Source organism: Xiphophorus hellerii, chromosome 11 (genome assembly GCF_003331165.1).
Source record: "Xiphophorus hellerii strain 12219 chromosome 11, Xiphophorus_hellerii-4.1, whole genome shotgun sequence".
Classification (NCBI taxonomy): Eukaryota; Metazoa; Chordata; class Actinopteri; order Cyprinodontiformes; family Poeciliidae; genus Xiphophorus; species Xiphophorus hellerii.
This window is the reverse complement of record NC_045682.1, coordinates 4,935,779-4,957,550: the sequence shown is the minus strand read 5'-3', so window position 1 is coordinate 4,957,550 and position 21,772 is coordinate 4,935,779. Positions and strand designations below refer to the sequence as shown.

Here is a 21,772-nt window from a genome sequence, read left to right as displayed (position 1 = left end):
ACCTGCAGCAGGTGGTGAGGGATTACCAACACCAATACCCTCAAAGACATTTACACTCGCCGACTACAAAAGAAGGTATTTTTGAGGGCCGCACCCACCCTGGGTATCATCTGTTCTTTTTGTTACTGTCTGAAAGGAGATACAGACTCATCTGCTACATCAGACAGAAGAGAAAAACTGCTTTCTGCCCTCCAGCTGCCAGAAAGGTAACAAAACACCCACCCCCAAAAGATGCGACCAAGAGTGAAATAACTTCTATAATTAAAAAGTGCGGTGCAGAATTAGAAATAAACGGTGTCCTTTTTATTTGAGTTAAATCCAAAGTCACTGAAAGATTCTGTGCGTTTGCCCTGATTGTGGTTTTTTGTTGTGACTTGCCACAAAAGCCATCAGGCTGCACTTCCTCCCCAACTGAGCTTCCTGTGTCACAATGCATTTCACCAGCAAAAGAGTGAGGCACGCTGTTAAAACCACTCCAACACACTCCTGTATCTCTGAGGTATGAAAACAGGCCGCTAGCAGGTTAGAACAAAGAAAAGTTCCAGACGGTGAAGGCCACCCAGGTGTTGGACCTGCTGTGTGGGTGTTAAATAGATTTGTAAAGGTTACAAATAAATAAATGCCCACTGTGAATGAAGATGTTTAACAAAGAAAATGTAAAAAAGTTTTCTTCTTCTTGATCGACTGTTGGCACCAATAGCAGAGTATTAGGGCCACGCTAAGAAAATAAGAAAAATAATTGCAAGAATAAAGTCACAGTATCAAAAATAAACATAATATTACAAGAATAAAGTCATAGTATCATGAGAATAAAGTCATATAAAAATCAAGCTGTAGTTTCACGAGAATAAAGACAAAAATTACGATTTCGTCCCGGCTTTATTCTCATAATATTATGATTTTATTCTCACATTATTTTGGCTTTATTCTGATCATTTTATGACTTTATTTTAAATGAGAAAGGATGTCCAAATAACAGCAAAGATGTAAACACTGGTTAAGATTGTTGGTGATGGTTGTGGAGTATAAGAGCTGCAGAGAGGAAGGATCTGTGATAATGCAACTTTGTGCTTTTAGGATGCAGCAGTCTGATTACTTAAAATGTTAATTCTTCAAAAGAAAACACAAAACATAGCCAAATAGTATCCCATTTGCATTAATGTGGGAAAAAACATTTCTTGTGCATAATATGCACCTGCTGAACAGATCTCACTTCTGTTTAGTTAAAAAAAAAATTTTTTTAAATCGTAACTAGTTGAATCATCTCCTGTTGCTTTACTTACACCACTGGAAGTATATTTTACAGATCTAAGACATTTCCCTGACGAACAGAAGATGGAAACAAGGTTCTCAGATGTAAGAACTGCAGCATGCAGAAGAGACATAGTGAGGGTCTCTGTGTCTCTGCAGCTCTTCATTTTGATGTAAATGTGGGGCAACCTTGGAGGTTCGAACTGGGGGAGGGGGCCGAATGAAATGCAACTGGAGGCATCTTTTGTGTGGCCTCCTGTAAATCCCAAATGTTCTCAAGAAATGAAAACAAAAACAGCGTGAGCGCTTGGGCCGGCCAACTTCGGTCGCCCCAAGTGACGTACCAACTGCCCCAACAAAGAAAACCCCACTGAAGGCATTCAGTCGGCTGTTTTCCAGAATATTCGTCCCTCCCCGTCCTGACCAGGCATTTACAGTGTCAAAACCATGAAGGGAGTCGCCCACCGGGAGTCCTGCAGCTGTATGAGGCCGCCGTACATGGTGGCATGTGGCTGGGATTAGGAAATTTCACTGTGGATTAAAATCTTTCCAACGCCTCCATGGCCACCAGCTAAAAGGAAAGGGAGTCCAAAGCTCTAGCGCAGATCCAAGGAGAACGCCGGGCCCAAAGTCTCACTGAGCAGGTACGTCCAAACTTTACTGAAACTCCCAGCGAACTGCTGCTGCAGGAACAATAATGCAAGACAAGGTTTGTTGACCTGCTAATTGGTAAATTATCTTTCAATAATGACAGAAGTTTTGTAGAATAAACAGGTGTACTTAACATTTATGGTATGTGCATGCTTCAGAAATCATTGAGAAGAACAACACAAGTTTTTAGTAACAGGAAATAAAACAATATATAACAAGAAATGTTTCCAGTTTGACAATTATGACAAAACCATGGTGATATTACATGTCATAGAAAATTGTAAAGCAACTCTTCAGATAATAAATATTTTTTTTTTATAGCATGCCAGGTTCATGTATGGTCTTGAGCCTTTAACTGGACCATTTGGTTTGAAATAGTACCAAACCACTGTTCTGTTCAGTAACTGAACTTATATGTAACACAAATACCCTGATGCACTCTTACAATGATGAAGAAAATTTGCATGTTCATTTGCAGAGGTCTGGCTTTACTACTTTATCCAAAAGTATGAAACAATTCAGATATACTAATTTCAATTTGCCATCAATTTCTGAATTTAAATATAGCTTTTTCCTTGATCAAAAATATTAGAAATATACTCCTATTAACATAGCTGTTATGGTCGATATCTGACATCACACTTCCCCAACATCAAGAAGATGGAAATAAATATAATTTTTTAATACTAGTCCAGTGTTACTTATGGGACCATAATATTTATTAACTAGAATTTCTGTAAACATAATCTTCCAATGGTCTTTGGGGATCTCAGAAATGGTAGCAAAACTGTTTTCCACTTACAAGCTGGAAAACCTGTGAAAATTATCAATAACTTTTCTCATTGACCAGGCTAACTGCTATTAGCAACAGAAGCCAATAATTCATATATGATCTAGAGATTAAAACTGGTGAAGAACTTCTGACTTTTCAAGTTTTAATTCCAATTTCTGAAGGTTTTCCAGTCGATTTTCTGACTTGGAATGTGAAAATGCCAAACTCTGAGTAGAAATTGTAATTTATATACAAATTTTAGTACATAAACGATTAATTGAAAACAATAAAACACACCAAACAATGTTTTTTTTTACTTGGGTTTGGCAACCATGCAAAAATGTGATTGCAAAGTTTAAATAAGAGTTCTATTTACTACTTTTCAGAAGAATGTTTGCTTTGTTCAAGCTACATTGAAGTAGCAAGTTCAATTGAGTTCCTTTGAATCAAGACTACACCTGTTCAGTTTCCTTGGAACCATAATAAATAGAAAATTGACCAACATATTTTATGTGTATTGATGATTTTAACTATGGCACTTTACAAAAAGTCATGTCTGCTAATGTTTTACCCAATTGTTGACACTAGGATGAATTTATGTTTTTGTCTAAATGATGTAAAGCACTTTGAACTGCCTTGTTGCTGAAATGTGCTATAAATATAAACTTGATAGATTGTCTAATTAATGTGGAGGGAATACAAGTAATTATTATTTCTACATCTGATATTACAAGATATGTTTTGATACTGCATAGATATTGTTTGATTACTAATCCTGCATTTGTTTCTGCAGCTCCAGGATGTTCCAGCTGCTTCCGGGTCACATCCAGCCGCCTGGCCACCGAACCCGAAAAAGCCGTTTGGTCACCAAAGACGGACACTGCAACATCGAGTTTGGCAACATTGAGTACAGTAACCACTTCGCCTTCGTGGTGGACTTCTGGACCACCTTCGTGGAAATCCGCTGGCGCTTCGTCCTCATCCTGTTTGTAGCTGCCTTCACTGGCAGCTGGTTCATGTTCAGCCTGTTGTGGTACTGGATCGCAAAGAGCAACGGGGACCTGACGGCGCAGAACCAAACAGAGGAGCACGTCCGTTGTATAGACAATGTTAACGGCCTCACAACGGCGTTCCTGTACTCACTAGAGACACAAACCACCATTGGTTATGGTGGCAGGGCGCTGACTGGGCACTGTGCTGGCACGGTGGCTCTGATTATCATCCAATCTCTAGTTGGCGTCTTCATCAACTGCTTTATGTGTGGCATCATCCTGGCCAAGATCTCCTTGCCCAAGAAAAGGGCAAAGACTGTCACCTTCAGCAACACAGCGGTCATCTGTCTGAAGAAAGGAAGTCTGTGTCTCCTTATTAGAGTGGCCAACCTTAGAAAGACCTTACTGATTGGAAGCCAGATTTATGGGAAGCTGCTGAGGACGACCACCACTCCAGATGGAGAGACCATCATCCTGGATCAGGTGGATGTTGACTTCATGGTTGATGCTGGCAAGGATAACTTATTCTTTGTTTGTCCGCTGACACTCTACCACGTCATTAACAGATCAAGTCCATTCTACGAGCTGTCCGCTGACACTCTCCCCCTACAGGACTTTGAGTTGGTGGTGTTTTTAGACGGGACGGCAGAGTCTACCAGCTCATCATGCCAGGTACGAACCTCGTACGTCCCACAGGAGATCCAGTGGGGCTACAGCTTCCTCCCCATCATCTCCCGCACTAAAACAGGAAAGTATCGAGTGGATTTCTCAAACTTTTCCAAAAGTGTCCGAGTTACCACGCCGCACTGCGTCCACTGCTTTGAGACGGACGTAGACCAGAGGACGCCCAACAAGGAGAACCACATCAACCAGCTGAAGCTGGGCATCGACAACCTGGGCTTCCAGGTGATCGACATTCCTGAGCCGGTGGATGTCACAAAAATGTGAAACATACCTATTCTAGCTGAAAGGTCAAAGCTACAAGGACCACTGAAGATAAAAATAAAAGGAAGAGAACATTTCCACCAATAAAACCCTGAATTTTTGGAATTAATCCGAAAAATGTTCTAAAATAAAAATGGACATATGTGTTTGAAAAGTCGAAAAATTTCAATTTGGACATTTAGCCTCAAAAGTCTAAAGTTTTTGCCTTTTCAAATTCAAACTTTTTTCAAGAAAATATCTGACATTAATCTCAAAATTTCCATGTATTCTCTAGCAAATAGTTGACTTTTCAAACTCAGAAATTTCCTTGTTTTTTCTAGAATATTTCTGAGTTTTTTGGCAGAAATCTACTCTTCCTTTTTCTATCTGCAATAGCCATAATATGCCATCGAATAAAGTCAAGGAATAAGTATGTAGGTCGACTTTTATGAAACCCACCTTCACTTTTACTCTGTTTCAAGTCTTTCAAGCACTACAGACTACAGAAAGGTTTGGCTGTGAAAGAGAACGGTGAAAACTGGCCCCTGACTGGAATTAGACTGCTCATCACAATGAGACCTCACCTGGAGTTTTTATGGGGATAAATAGCGGAAGACACATTAAGGTTTTGATACGGTGAACATAAAAGAAAGAAAACAGTGAATGGCACAGTGGGCATTTCTTGAGAAGATTAGAGTCTGATCCTGTTCTAATGAGAAACCGTGGGCTCTAAAGTCTGTTATAGAGAATGTAGCAGAGAACAAACTCGCTTCAAACACTAACCCTGTGGTGTTTCAGTCATGTTGGCACGTCCTGTATCTCAAGATGACGAGGAAACAGCAAAAGTAGCTATAAATGTAATAATTTAGTTATGGCCAGTCTAGATGCACAAGGTTGTAATATCTCAGGGAACGTAAGATCCTCACCTGGAATAAAACGTTTTTTTCACTGTAATTTGTCTTACTGCTCATTATTGCCATAGTAATCACCCATAACTACCAAGTTAGAAACCCTGTTTGAGTGAACATTTCTCAGTGTAATTGCAGTGCAGATATAGGCTGGCAGAAGTCAAGGTAAGGTCTTGTAAATAAAAGTTAACCTGTGGAAATTCGTTTGGGCAGCCAGTCCATGCCGTGAGTAGAAATCACAGTGGTGTGTTGACATTTTGCAGTTTGAAATGAAGCTCAAGAAGACACACAGTCAAGCATCCTTAGACATTGTGAGGAAGCAACTGTGTACAAGATATCTCTATACTCCAACACATTTTGAAAATAAAAACCCAACTTTAAATTGAGCTTTTTTATGAGATTTTCCACATGGAGTTTGAAAGTGAGTGAGTTGTTGATCAAAGTGCCAAGATACTTATACGTGTAAACTAGCTCTATTTCATTTCATTTTGTGGTTTTATGGATCTGGAAAAATGCATACATTTATTTTTATTTGTATTAAGAGCAAGTTTCAAATTTATTAAAGAGTGCTGGATAGCAGCAAAGGCTTTCTGTAGTAGTCCATGCCTTATGACAAATACACTCATTAAAAACTCTTTCTACAAGCTCGAGCTTCAGGCTGGACATTTGACCATTTATCTTGGCATTATGGAAATGGAGGTAATTGTTTTAGTTTCCTGCCACAGGCCAGGCTTTTAGCCATCATTGAGAAACTCCCAACATGGTTACGGGTGGAGTTTGGGATTCCAGAAGCTTAATGGTGGCCTGTTGTATCATTTAAAACCCAGCTTTGATGTTTGTTTGGGATTATTCTAGAAGTTCAGAAATTACGTTGCACTAGTGATACTGACCACTAAGATTTGCACACATACTGATAGTCACATTGGTAGCCAATTTGGGATTATAACTCTTTGAAGAATGTGAATTAATATGAGCTACAACAACATTTCATTATCCTTTCAGATCAATAAAGTATTTTTCAGTTCGAATTGAATTTGGGATTAGGTGCCTTGCTCAGTAACATAGCAAGAGGAAGATGGAATCAACCCGACAACTTTCAGATTACAAATTGCCCCTCCTGTCCAGTTGAAATATCGTCTGTTTATGAGATGAAGTTCAAGAATGTGAAGGTTTTCCTCCTTTTTGTAATTCCACCCACTTTGTACTATTCCATCAAAACAGCAATGTACAGTACTGCTAGTTGCCAACACCGCTATGCTTGACAGATGGTTCTTAAGTTTAAAAGCCTTACCTTGACTCCTCTGAACAATTGTCTACTCTGACCAAAACATGTTTATTTCCAGAAAGCATTCAACTTCTTAGCACATGTCAACACGCCTGCAGTGTATGTCAGGTTTAAGCACTTCCAGGTCCTGCCTTGATCCAACTGTCTATTATCTTCTGCTGAAATTTAGACACAGAATATATCAAGATATGACAACTGAATGGTATTATTTTTGGCATGAGCTATCTTGTAGGAAAACAAATCAAAAATTAAAGAAATTTTCCACAAATATTTAATGAAAACTAGCTATTCTTATTTTTTAAAAAATATTAATTTAAACTGAGTTTTGTGTTTTCGTTTCACTATTTAAAAAAAACAAATTATCCAGTATTTTTTTTATATAAAATAGTAATTTTTTTGCAATTTCTTCACAATATATTATGTATAAGAATCTTTAGAAATAAGATTGTATTAATTGTATTAATCCTCTTACGCGTTTGCTTTTTAAAAAATTTTCTTCTCTTGACCAAATTGATATATTTTTAAAAAAGTCATCTGCGCCAGCTGCCCCGACCACTAGAGAGCATCAGTCCACTTCTTCGCTACAGTGTGATGATGTGTTTCACACAATTACTTCAACAATTATTGTCTGATTTTTTCTTCTTCTTCTTTTAAATGTGTCCCAGTTCTGTCAGCAGTCTCTCTTTCATAAGCTTATATGCTCAGAGAAAAAGCTCCAGCCAGTAAATTCTTGAAGCTTACACTGTCGCACAATTTCAGGAATGGCAGCAGGTAGAAACCAACATCACCTGGTTAAATTCATCCTCCTCACCATGCAGACCGGGCGAACCAAACCAAAACACGTTGTTCTCTCAGAGACGGGGCCCAGTTGTTCATGTAGGACCATCTTCTGTCGGCGAGGCTTTGATCCCATCTGGATTAGCGGGAGACAAGTTAACTGGGCCTCATCTGCATAACAATGAACAGTTGAGGCGGATGGGTAAGTTTGAAGCTGATGAAGCCAACAAAGGTGGATTTAAAAAGAAGAAAGGGCGTACTTCCAACTCAGCTACTGCTTCCCCATCCATAGTTACTGTTGCTATGGTGAACTGAAGGTTCTAGAACCGCGCTAGTAACGCCAGAAACAGTCAACGGTCCTACGTTATTTTACCAATTTTACGGTGATTTGATTGGTTTATGTGTCAAAAGACTAAAATATTATTTAAGAGTTGCTCTAACTTCTAACTTTATACGTGAAAATAGAATAAATGCAGCATTTTGAAAAAGGTAGCAGCATGACGAATAGTGTAAAAGTTATTAGCTTCTTAGCCTTTAAGGCTAGTCTTACCATGTAGCAGAGAATTTCTTACTGGCACCAACTCCTTCTCTTGCGATGTGGTTTTCTGATACAAACAAGAAAACAATGGCAGCACTACCTCCAAAATTACAGCGGGTTTTAAAATCTTGGTATTATGCACATGCACGCAGTGAGCAAACTTTGCTAGCAAGAGAAGGTTTCTGTAGGGCAGTGGTTCCCAAAGGGGGGGAGTATGGATGAATGAAAACAAAAAAACAGTTGCATATAAGTGTTTCACTGTAAAGATGGTTTGCAGTGTGTTTTGTTGCAACCTGAAGTGTGAAATAAACTTCAGTGGAGTTTGAAAACAAAATATGTGTTTAGGTTTATGTCTGGTTGAACGATGTGTGCGCCCAGTTGATGTTTTTCTCTTTTTTTGGGGGGGGATTTTATCGTAATCCATAGGGGGGCCCAGAATTAAATCTTTGCATGGGCGTAGGTTTGGGTATGGACGGTCGTGACATGTCACGACCAATATTCAAGGGATATAAAATAGTCCCGACCAATTTTTGCCATATAAATAAAAAAAAAAAAACATATGTATTTTTTAACAAAAACAAAATAAATAAACGAAAATCTACATTGATTAGTTTAATATTTCAATATACTACGCAGTGGTAGCATTCATTTTAAATGCTGGTGAGTTGGCGAGTAAGTTGTAAGGTCCCACCAAAACTTAGACCAAACCTACGCCCTTGAATCTTTGGAAACCATTGCTGTAGGGCATAGGATAGTAATATAGGAATATGAACTGTATATATATATATATATATATATCTATATACATATAGATATATATATATACATATAAATATATATATATTCTTTTTTAAGCCAAATTGCCAGGTAATGTGGCTTGAAAGTGAATTATAAGATTGTTTTTCCTCACACCACACCATGACCAAATAAAATTTCTGATTTTAATGTTTTTTTTCTTCTTTTTCCTTTCTTAAAAAGAATTTGCAAATAAAGTGAATAAAATGATAAAAACATACTTTTATTTTGATCATTCGTATCTGTTTTCTTATCTGAATTCAAAGTTTCTGTAGGGCAAAACATGCTTGTAAAACAAGATGGCAGGTGCTGGACAGGCTGACATCATTCTGAACTGTGGAAGAACAAGGAGCAGATCCCGATTCTCCAAAAATAAAATATTTATAAATAAATTTGATTAATCAATAAAATCAAAAATACAATTAACTTTGACATTAAGGTATTTTTTTTAAATATTTTTTTTTGCCTAAACCCAAATTCTGATCATGATTGATTTGTATAAGTAGGGTAAAACATCAAAGCGGTTAAATACTTTTTATAGGCACTGTAGTTGTGTCCCGTTTTTAATTTGATGTGACCTCTTTCTCCTAGAAAAGTAAAACTCTCCAGTCATAAAACACAACTGAAAACAAAAGAACAAATTCATCTCCAGTTCCAAATGTTTTTTATTCTCATCTCCTGGATCCACATAGGAAGCAAATGATGAATATTTCACATGTAAACATGTTGTGTAAGGTCACTTGAATGTTGAAATGTAGCAACAAGAGATGTTCCCCCACTGAGAGTCTTCTTCAACAATAAACCAGCCTGGCGGTACTTAGCAGATAGCTTATGTAAAGCTCAGCATGCAGAAGAACTTTCCCAGCAGCCTCCTTTTAACCAGCAGAACCATTCAATGTGGGTCAGGAAGGAAATGGGAGTTTCAGAGCCTTTTCTTCAATTTTTCTTTTTATCTGGAACAAAACCCTCAGAAATAAGTGTTGATAAGATATCCTGTGGTTTTGGCACTGATAATGCAGTCCAAAAGGCAGTGACCGGCATACAAATCAAGACATTTTGTGGGAAAGTGATAGAATGGGTTTATTTACATGTCTGCAAAGAGACAGGAAGTAGGAAAGTAACCAGTGTTCGCTTTGACCAATTAATGCTAACCACTGCACAGCCCTGCTGCATTTCAATTAACCATTTAGCTGTTAATTAATCTGTGCAGCTACTTTCATTCATAATCGATTCCTGATGTGTAATTAGACACTGATTCAATAACGTCAGCACCCAGTAAGAATAAAGACACCCTATTGATTTTAAACTCTGCCTGAGCATAAATGCAGTTTAATTTCCTTATCTGCATGTGGTCATTTTCATTAAGTCTTTTAGTCTCCATTTCTCTTTTAAAACTGTTTTTTTATTGGTCCGATGTAGTATCCTAATTTTAAATGTCATATTTTCATTAATTGTAAGTGCCAAATTCATGTCTGGGTAAAATGAATTAACTGATGCCTTAGTCGTTTATGAAGGCATGTGAAATTATATTTAGCAATATTTTAATTGCTATTTATTATTCAAGTGGATACTCAATATTTGGGTAATAGTGACACTGGGACCTGATACCATTGTCAAGAGTTTCTCTATTCAGGCGATTTTTGACAAGACTGTCCCACTGTATTCTACTTGCACTCATGTTTTCAATATAAATAGGACAGAAAATACTAATAATTGTCGGGGTTTTTTAGAATTTAGAAATGTTTTTCAAATAAATCTACATTTGTAGAGTAAAACAGCCATTGTTATTTGGTGCAAAGGTTTCTAATGAAAAGTTATAGCTGAAATCACTACAGTAAATTTGACAGATTATTGTAATCATAATTTATAAATTTAAGCCCTATAAACATAACATTTTAAATGATTGGAATTAGTTTTTAAATGTTCTTTGTTTTATTTTATTGTAGAAGTAGATTTCGATTGTTTAACATGACGTCATATTGATCATAGCCAGGTGGAGTTTATGCTACTTTTTTGGAGCGAGTACTGCCCACTTCAACTTCAAAACAAATATTCTTATCCAAACACAAAGAGTTCAAGTTTAAAATAACCATCCATCGAACGTAAATATTCCATCCTGAGGCGACTTCATGGAAGTGAGAGAGAGAAATGTCAGGCTAAACTTCAGGGGAAGAACAAAGGATCGCTTCCCAATCCATCGACCTGAATATTTCAGTTTGGACTGACACGATGGATCAACAGACTGACGCCGTCACTGAGCCACGTTGCTAAAAATACTTTTAAAGAGAACCAGATAAAGTCCCCAAAGTGAGCAAAGCAGCTGCTCCGGCCTGGAGGGTTCCCGAGCTAAATTCAGACGTAAAAAACATTTTAACTTTTTTTTAACGCCAAAATTTTAAAGTCTGAATGACGGAAACTTTACTTTTCCGCGTCCACGCACCCGTTTGGAAACATCTGTATGTTCAGAGCGACCGCTTCAGCTGCCAGCAGCGATGGGCATCATGTTTACGTCTCAGTACAGTATGGCCTAATGTGCTGGGTATAAATATTTCAGTGGGCGGCCTGGTTTCTAGTTGTCTCTCAGAGCGTTTAATGAGCGAGAGTCTCCTCACTGACAGATGGAGAGATCTCAGAGTGGTCATAATTTACCCTCCCATCAGGACCACTGATGTAAAACAGCCACACACCTGCTCACAGGAAGACAAGTGAAGATTTTATTGCTCCTGCTCGACATTTATTACCACTCTAAATCTGGACTTGTGCAGTAGCGAGACTCTAGTTCTGAATGGCATAGTGCAAAACTCTTAAAGGTGACCTATTATGCTTCCTTGAACAGGTAAGGACAGGTCTACGGCCTGAACATCATTACTCTTTTTGCAACAAAACATTCTTATAGAATGAGATTTCAGTCTGCTCAGTCCTGCCTCCTTTCAGAATAAGCTGTTTGTCACTTTAAATCCAAATAATGTGCTGCTGGCCACAAAACTCAACGTTTGCACTCACGTGAAAATGGCTACAAACAGAGGCTCAATTATACAACTGTACATTTTTGAAAAGCGGAAGTGGAGCCTGCTACACAATCAACAAGAATGCAGCAAGTGGTTTCTGGATGGCAAGTCAACTGCAGAGCACTTATGTTTTCCAGCGCACAACTGCGGTCAAACCAGCTGACTGGAGCTCAGCTTGGGTTGCTAGGTAACAGCGTAGTGTGACTCAACAATCAGGAGGTTTTTGAAAAATCCACATATGTACTGACATCGCATTAAACGTTCTTGTTTTAATTTAGCATTACCAGAATTATGTTTTATTTCAAAATCCCTCAGTAAAAAGAGGGAAGAACCTTATTTTTGTTTTACCTTTCAAACTTCATTAAAAAGAAAAATGAATGGACCAAATACGCTAAAGTAGTAATGATATTCAGTAAATTAATAAATACGTCCCGGTGAGTATTGTTTGTGAGATTTAAAGTACATTTTGAAAATAACCTTTAAGCAGAGACTAACCTTTTCATTAAGGCTACATTTCTGTTTTAAAATTTTATTTTTTATTGGGCTGAAGTAAATTTGAATATTAAATACCCTGTTATTACTTGTAAGTGAAAAATCACCTTAACAGAAATAAAGGCTTTCTTTATTTTTATTAAAGAAATAAAGAAAGCCTTCGTTCTTTAAATGTTTAATTAAAATTAAAGATTTCAATTTTAATTCACGACTAACCTACATTCAAATGTAGATATTGAGATTTATTTATTTTGTGTATTTGCAGCCAGAGTCCATCCAGCTCTCTCCGATATCAAACTGCTTCACTTTCTGGATGCAGTTAGTGTCTCCACATTTTGGTTTTAGTACTGGAAAATATCAAATTAGATAATTTCGCCTCCTGGTTTTGGGTTGGAAAGTAGCAGTCACTGCAGCAGAAAGCTCAACCACAGCATTTTAAGGATAATTATGTTTTCTGCTGGCAGATAAAACCCGAGTTATTTACCTGCTGCTGCTGCTTCCATGATCACATCAAACAGCCGACGACGAGCCGACGAGCTTCATCGTGTTTTGAATGTGTCGCACGCTCCAACGTAGCGACAAGCATCAACTAACTGGGATATTATTAGCTCAGCCTTACACGCTGCGCCGCTGATCAGCTTTGACGAGCGCCTGCAGCGGCTCCGCGTCAGATTCCTGCGTGGCGTTTAAAGCTGGCCAACGTCTAGCTCTTGGTTTTTTTTAACAAGAAGAAGGCTGCTGGGACGAGCTCTCTTTAGAAAACACACCTTAGGTACAGACTGGACAAAAAAAAAACAAAAACAACAAAAGAAAAAAACAAGCACTTTCACATCAATATTCGAGTTTTCACACATGTCCAGGCTGACATGAACCACCAGTTTCACACGTCACTACGACACGCCAAGAAAAACAGAAATCAGGACTGAGAAACAACAAAACTCCTAAAACCTCTTTAGTAAAATCTCACAGCGACGGTAGAAAGTCGACGGTGATTTGGTTTCACTGATCTTTTTAGTCTGACTTGAGTTCATCGCCACAACTGCAACTTATGAAGCCGTTTTTGTTTCCCTATAAGAACCTGAGTGGGCGCAGCATGTTTGAAGCCAGAGCCCAGTCGCATCAAAGCCCAACACAACAAGAAGTACACAAAGTATTTTAGTCTAGTTTCCAGTACAAATATCTCGGTACACTTGAAGTAAAACGAACATAATTACAAGTAACGTTTCAGAAAGATATAGAGCTTTTTTTTTTTTAAGTAAATAGTTCCTGGCAGATCATTTCATTTCTGCCAGTAGAACTAACACTTTTTTCAATCAATATTAATGAATTATTGACAAAAAAAATTGCATAAAAGTTATTTTAGTCGAATTTCAACTGTATTAAGATATTTGCACTAGAAACCAGACCCAAATACTTTGTAAGACTTTGTGTTTATGCTGTATAGAACATGTTCTTTTGGGTTTAGGACCATTGAAGATTAATTACCATAAATCAGGTTTCTGAAAACTGTGGCTTCTTAATGACTTTGGGTGAGACATAAAAGTAACTAGCTAGTGTTTTAAATATAGATATCACAAATGTAGGTTATTAACAGTTTTTTCTACAATATTTGCATTTAATTTTCACAAAAAGTGACACTAAAATTACCAGTAGTATGCTTTTAGATCTGCTTTTCTTGTCATTAGGTTGGAATCTGTTTTGGGGTTTTTTTTACATCATTTTCCATCCTGCAGGAAAAAAACACTATATCCTCTTTTTGCAAAATTTTATCTTTATTTTTATTTCTAAACAAAGAGGAAAATTCTTTTTCTGCAGCTTTTCTCATACTTTATGACAAACGGGGCTGTAGTTTTAGCTCTCGTTTGCATTTCAATTGACTAAATAATACAAACAACAAAACTAAATCTGTAAAGGCAACATAAAGGCTGAATGTCCTTCACCTCCCAATCTGTTTTCTTGTCCTGTCAGATTTTCCGTAGGTTGTTGTTGAACTCTATTGTGTTTTTTTCCTCAAAACAAACCAATTTGTTGTCAACAAAGCAGACAAAACAAAGACAAGCCTAAAATAGAAAAGCCACTCGGGTTCTCAGTCAAAATGAGCCGAGGAGGAGGGGAAGCGTGAGAGAGTCATCGCTTTTTTGTTCAACAGAAACTAGCAGGAGGATCTTCGTCATTCTGGGTAGAAATCATCAGCGTTTAGTTTGAAATTAAAGGATATTTTTTAGGTTAACCTTTCTTCAGCTTTAAAGACAAACACGAGCCAACTTTTGCTACAACTTCACCTCTAAGAACGCATCATTTTCATGAAAACTAGGGATGCACTGATTGCAGTTTTCTGTTTGATCAATGATCTTTAAAATGTAACAATTCAAAAATGTAGATGTTTGCATAATTAAAAAAAAATTACATTTTCAAATTCTGAGATCTCAACGAATGATTCTTCACAAAACGAAGAAAATTATGGACAGCCCTCACCCTTCTCTTCATGAGACTGTTGAGAAAACAGCGTCTTCAGTCAGAGGCTCCTTCAAACTCACTGTAATACAGACGGCTGCAAGAGATCTTTCTGCCAACAGCCATCACCATCTACAATAAGTCTTCAAATTAATGAGTTACAACATTTAATTTCCATTTGGGATCAACATAATATTTTTGAAGTTCAACTGAAAAAACCAGACCTGACAATTCAGATTTTTTTTTAGCAGCAATAAGACCTTTTCATAGGGAAGTATCAGTCAAGTGCTGGTCTCCCAAAATTAAGAAAATTGGTTCAATCCTAATAAAAGCACATTAAGCTCAGGGACTGAAAAGCTACTAAACAGAAAAATTAATTCCTTTTTATGAAGAGTTAAACACAAAAACAACCGGTCACTTTGCTTTTCCCCCCATTTAAAGGATCTTTTTCAAATTAGAAGAGAAAGTCAAATTAAATCTTCTCCCTGTTTATTATGCGACTGGGCGCTGGCTTTTTGAAGGCATTTTCATGTACTTGAACAAGCTGTTGTAAGCATGCACTTATGAGATACCGATGAGCGATGAACAAACTGATGTTTAAGAACAGAGCCAAACTGCTTTCTTTTGTAAATTTCTGCAGGACAGGCGGCGGGGAAGCGGTGACATTCGCACTTTGCGGCTCAGGAATAAAAACGGTGGCTTCCCTGGAAAGGCGGAAGCGGCTCCTCATTCGGTAAACAAGGAGCTTTGAAGTCGGACGTAAAAATCTGGATTTACATGAATAAATAAGCCGCCCGCCGACGAGCCGCGCTAATGAAGTCGCAGCAGAAAGGCTGAAAGAGACGAGTCTGCAGCCGCATTCCTTCCAACTTCCCGCAGCGTTCCCTATCCTGGGAACGACTCCAAGCATGAAGGTCTCTGTTTTAAACGGAAAACAACAGGACTTTATGTCCAACGCCTCTTTACTGACGTCATCATTCAGCTGGATGAGCTTCTCTTTGTTTCAAGCTGTATGAACTAACAATAAGATCCTTTTTCCTCTTCTTCCAACATCTGACTTTGCTCTGTGCTTTCATATTCATATTTTCATTGTTGTAAAATACAAAATATATTAGAAAATAATTTGAATTAACCATTAAAAACATGTTGTTCTCCATGGGGATGGGCTTCGATAGCAGCAGTGTTGTCTCTCTTATCCCTTCATTTTTGTTCCTCACCATTTTGTTTAGTGCCATTATAAACTGCAGTCTTTAACTACATAATATTCACACATTTTCAGACTTTCTAATCACCAAAATTCCAGTTTAAGTGATAAAAATATGCAAACAGAAAATCTTGTGTCCATAGACTCAAATTTTTATTCGCTTTGCCCTTCCATCCACACAAAAACTCCATTTATTTATTAAAACTCCGATCAAATTTGAGAAAACTCAGTTTTTGTGCTTGTGTGAACATTGGGAAACAGATTTACGGTCCTGCACATCGCAGTCTGCAACAAATAATGCACCAATTAATCCACGTACCTGCTTTGACATGATTCCCAATCTGCATCATTTTATGTTTTAATAACTTCCTGTTAGAAACTAAGCATGGTGCCCAGAGGTTCGATTGTCTCTACAGATATATAGGCTCAACTACTTTTAAATATCATATTGGAATATTAAGTTATGGTTCTTTTGAAGAAATCCGATTGGCTCACAGGATTTAGCTGCGCGCTACACTGCCCCCTACGGGTTTGGCATGTTTAAAACAATGATTTGGGCAGATTCATCTGGATGAGAACTTTTCTGAAACCACATTGCCACATTGTTTAAAAAAAAACAATGTGGCAAAGAGCAACAGAAAAATTAAACGAAAATGGTGTCAAATTTACATTTGTGCCACTATCATTTTAAAGACATAAATATCTTCGGAGTTCAAAGGTCAACCAGCTGGTCCACATTTACAAAATCATTTGAAATATGGTGTCAATCAACTATGTATGCTACGTTTGTGCAGCAGAAGTTTTTGTTTGTGTCATTATAATTTTGTTAGCCTTCGATGATTTCACAAAAATTTTGTTTAATTTGAAGGCGGCTGGATTTTTTTAAAGTCTGGCCCAGGAGCTGGTATAACCAAAGATTCAGAAGGGCACAAAAATGGTTAATGGCTGCAGATTGCTCCATTTATTTTAAAAACTATATAAAAGAAAATACAAATTCCCTAAGAAATTTTTTTTTTTTTTTTGCATAAACTATGTAGAAAATGTTGAGGGACCCAGAAAGGTTCAAACCAGCACACAGCAGCTGTTCCTGTTTTGGTTTTATGAAGTAATAAAAGCAGATTAGTGGATGTTTTGGAGGAGATTAGCTCACCAGAGTTGAACCTGAGCCGTTTTCCCAGCCCATCCCCGGTTCTCCTGTCTGCCGCCTCTCTACCTTTCTGTTCTTGCTTTCCTGCCATGGAGGACAACAAAAACGTCGGACCTCGGTCCTTCCTGCCTGCCTGGGTGACTGTGACAGCCGCCGCTTGGCTCCAGGGGTTGGAAGACCTCTCTAACTGTCTCTATACTGCCCCCTGCTGGAGCTTATCGGTACGGCGGCTCGGGCTGCTGCGGGTTGGGTCTGTAGAGCTGCTGCACCCGGACCGGCCGCCCGTTAGCGGGCCAGCCGCCCGGCAGCTGGCCTATGACCCGGAGGCCGACTGGCTGGCCGTGTCCTGGGATCGGGCTGCTGGGGCTCAAGATGTGGGTCTGGCCCACTGGGGGTTCAGAGGCAGGGTTTTGATGGCTCGGCGCAGAGGCAGGGGGGGAAACAGGGTAATGGGGGACAAGGATGGCCGGTGTCAAGCCGTATCGGACCTGGAACACTCGGAGCGGCCCCTGTGCCACAAAGCCGTTGGGCCGCTGAGGCTCCTGCTGCGGCTCGGAGTCCTTCTTCGCCTCTGGGACCCGACTCTCCTCGGGTCTCTTGCTTTTATTGGGCTGCTTCCTGGCTTGAACGGCCTCCTGGATCTTCTCTGTTTGAGCCCGGCGGATGTGGTAGATCTTCCTGGAGCTCTGGAACGAATCCAGGAACTCATCCAGACTCACGTTGCCCTCCATGAACTTCTCCAGCAGCTCCTGGGAAGCAGGACAGACAAACAGACCGTAGTCAGACAACTTGCTAAGGAGGTCCACCTCCTTAGCAAGTTGTCTGTCCTTAAGTTGGCCAGTTGAGTATTTTGAAGTTAGATGCTTGATATTAAGCATCAACATTGCTCTAGACATAGGCCTGTCAATAAACAATAAATCAATTAGTTTGTACTTCCATTTGAGTCTCTCCTGCTTCTACAAAAGCACCTAAAAAACCCCAAAAACGACCCAGCCATTTTTTTGGCAATAAATTAATGTTTTTTGGTGTCCGAAAATGAGCCATTTCGAAAACCTCCAATTTGTAAAGCCACGTTACCTAGCAAACCCAATCAAGCCCAGCCTTGTTACCTAGCAACCCAAGCAAAGTTCCAGCAGTTTTGGTCAGCTGATTTTACAGCTGTACAATGGCTGCTGGAAAAGACAAGTATTCTGTTGTTGACTTACCATCCAGAAACATCTTACTGCATTCATGTTAGTGGTGCAGGAGGCACCATGTTAGTGGTGCCTCCTGTTAGTGGAGGCACCATGTGCCTCCACTAACTTTGAAATCTGCTTTTCAAAGATTTTGGTCATATAATTGCGCATTTGTTTGCAGCCATTTTCAAGTGTGAGTGTAAACATTAAGTTGGGGTGTGGCCAGCAGCAGCTTACTTGGGTTTTAAGTGTCCTAAAGAGCCCCTAAAACAGCTCAAAATAGGACGAACAAACCAGACTAAAATTGCATTATCTAAGAATGATTTTGATTTTTTTTTTAAATGTGATGAGCATGAGCATGTTTTGGGTAGTCACCTTTAAATATTATTTTTTTGCTTATTAAATTGTTTAGGATGTTAATCTTTGCACAGAAATACATTTTAATGTTTTGTAATTTATTAAGGTTCTCTCGTGACCCAGACTTAACTTCCTGGTGTATTACTTGAATGACCACCTACCCACACTGAAGTGGCTGAACACCTGGGGCTGGGTGTAGGGGCGGTACTTCCTGTAGGTCTGCTATTTAAAGGGTAAGGTCCTGTGCAGATGGTTAGAGACCATGGGGTCGTCCCAGTGGGAGTTGTTTTCCCAGCTGACCAGATGGTGATTTAGGAGGGCTCATCTGTTGTCCCAATCAATACCGATAAATATAATAGCTTCCTAAAATTAGAGCTGAGCTTTCAGTTTTTATTGATATAGAACCATCAAAAACATCTCTTCAGGTAAATGGTCAATCTTCTCTATGATGTATTCTGACTTTCTGTGGACAACCAACGTGCAGAGAGACAGTTTATCTCCCATAGATCCCAGCATTCGCCTCATTATTAATGCAAACAGTCTTATAAATAAGACTGGTGAGAAAACAACAGCTGAGTGCTTCTGGTCTGAGATGAGATCATTAACTGTGAAACAACAGAAGCATGTTTCAGTTCCTATTTAGAACAAGTTTAGGATTTTATTTCTTTTCACAGATGAAAAGGAATGAAATATATTAAAGTTTTTAAAAGTCTGTGTTTTTTTTTAGTCTTTTTCATGATTGTTGCTCACATTAATAGTTAAAATACCAATCGTAAAATTAAAAATATCAAACACTGTTGTGGCAATTCAGTTTTGAATTGTTCAGTTGAGGTTTGATTGAAGTATTTTAGGCTTTGAACAGCAGATAATTATATCTAATCCAGATTCCAGAAAAACCTGTAAAATATTCCTGACTCTGGCCCCAAAATCTGGAGTTAAGAGTTTAACTTGTAAATTTTATTGGTGGTTTGGTTTTTTTCCATACAGAAAAAACAAAGCAAACCGAACCTTGTCACTACAAACCAAGTCAGAAGGTTTTGTCTGTTTATTCGACAGATGAGTCCGGAGCAGGAAAACCAGATATAAATACAGGAGGCAGATGTTGAGTTCTGACCCAGTAGAAAACATGGAGAGTTTAATCATCATCTGGGTTTTATTTCAGGTGAAATTATCTGAGCAGAAAATCAAAAATGATTTTGAGAAGATGTCTGAAGGTTGAACTGTTATGCTTCATAAAAAAAAACAACACTCCATTGTTTATTAGTTTATTTACTCAACCCAGAATCAGACAAACATCTTTAAAGGTGACCCATTACACTTCTTTGAAGAGATTAGGATTGCTCTATTGGCTGTAGAAATAGAGCAATCCTATTGCTCATGTTTGATTCATTACATTCAAAAACGTAATGAAACATGTTCATTACATTTTTTGCACGAAATCAATCTTGGATAATGAGATTTTAGTCTGATCAGTCCTGCCTATTTTGAACTACTTTCAGAATGAGCTATTTTAGGGCCTCTGTCACTTTAAATTAACATAACCTGCTGCTGGACATGCCAACACACCGTTTACACTCGCAGGTGAAAATGGCTGCAAACAAATGCAGACTTACATATATAACCGTACATCTTTGAAAAGCATCAGTAGAGTCTCCTGCACAACCAACAAGAATTCAGCAAGTGGTTTCTGGATGATAAGTCAAAAACAAAACACTTGTCTTTTCCCGCAGCCATTGTATAGTGCATGCATACAGCAGTAAAACCATCAGACCAAACAGGCTGCAGGATGCATTGGGGTTGCTAGGTAATGGCACAATGCCTGTCGATGAGCTGTTTTTAGAAGCAGTAGAACCCCAAATGGAAGAATAAAAAAATCCAAAATGGCAAAATCGATGGACTTAATTTTATGTCTATTACACAAAGTCCCAGTGAAACAGTTTGTGGTTGTAAAGTGAAAAATCTTTTTTTCACTATTTCACCATTTATTTATGGTTTAGACGGCCACAACATCAACAACACTCTGAGATGAATTATATATAACCTGTTTTCATGTGTTTTGATGTTTGTGTGAGTCTGACAGGAAACAAAGATTTGACAAAATATTTCCCAGGAACAGTTAAAAAAAAACACCCCAAACCCTTCAGCTGTGTTTCCTCACTTCACCTCATTAAAAAACAAACCAACTCTCAGACGACCTACAGGCTGACAGATTTGATTTATAGGATGATGGAAGAATACATCAAGTTCTCGACTCCTCCATCAGATTTGTTTGTTCATGTTGGTACCTGAGACTCAGGGCAACAGAAGAAGGGGTTTTTTGGCCCGAAACCTTAACTGTCTGGACCCGATTTCACAAAGCCCCAGATCTTCTTCACCATAAAATGACTCGGAAAGGCTGTAAGGATAGCCGTCAACCATGAAAACTTAAATCTTTTTGCCCTCTAAGGTCTCAATCTGAGACGATTTAGATTCAAGCTGATAGTGAGACAGCGGAGAGGCCTGATTGTATTGATTCAGGAACACTAACTCTGAAGCTCTGATTAAACACAGAGGAGAGAGCCTTTCATCTGTTCCATGCAATAATCATAAACCATCTCTTCTTAAAACTTGTGATTAATAAGATAAAAAATGGGAATTAAAGCAGCCGCCTTGTGTCAGATATTTACTGTTATAACCATGCAGAGGCTTTCTGAATGCTGCTGCTGCTTAATCAATCAGTGAGCGGCTCGTTTGATGAGTCAGTCATGAAACTATTGATCGCAGCCATGTGAAGTGGGGGTGGCAGGCTCTGTGGATCAATGCATGTCTGCAACAGCTGCGGCAGATTTCTTCTGTAAATAAGCTCTGCAACATGGTGGCCAGCAGAGGATTGTGGGTATTTCAGCAACGCCAACAGACTTGCATTTGGTTCTTTAATTAAAAAGGAACAGACGACGTTACATGTGAGTCATAAGCTACTTTGTTTAGGTTTGATTTGAGGCTGAGGGACTTGACTAAATCCGATTTCCGCTCCAAAAACCAGAAATTGTTCAAAGTAAAACC

At 38.5% G+C, this 21,772-nt stretch overlaps 2 protein-coding genes across 2 annotated transcripts in view; one reads left to right on the top strand and one right to left on the bottom strand.

Annotated features, from left to right (window-relative positions):
* The first annotated feature begins 1,268 nt into the window (after window positions 1–1,268).
* LOC116727972 (ATP-sensitive inward rectifier potassium channel 1-like) lies at window positions 1,269–5,544 on the top strand. The gene is made up of 2 exons (XM_032575680.1): window positions 1,269–1,895; window positions 3,468–5,544. The coding sequence occupies exon 2, from the start codon at window positions 3,475–3,477 to the stop codon at window positions 4,612–4,614; it is 1,140 nt and encodes a 379-aa protein (XP_032431571.1). The 5' UTR covers window positions 1,269–1,895; window positions 3,468–3,474; the 3' UTR covers window positions 4,615–5,544.
* Window positions 5,545–12,559: 7,015 nt separating this feature from the next.
* The window catches only part of vps37d (VPS37D subunit of ESCRT-I), a 48,107-nt gene continuing 38,894 nt past the window's right edge, over window positions 12,560–21,772 (bottom strand). The window contains exon 4 of the mRNA XM_032577240.1: window positions 12,560–17,947. Coding sequence (XP_032433131.1) covers window positions 17,414–17,947 — 534 coding nt within the window. The 3' untranslated portion in view covers window positions 12,560–17,413. The remainder of the gene's footprint in view (window positions 17,948–21,772) is intronic.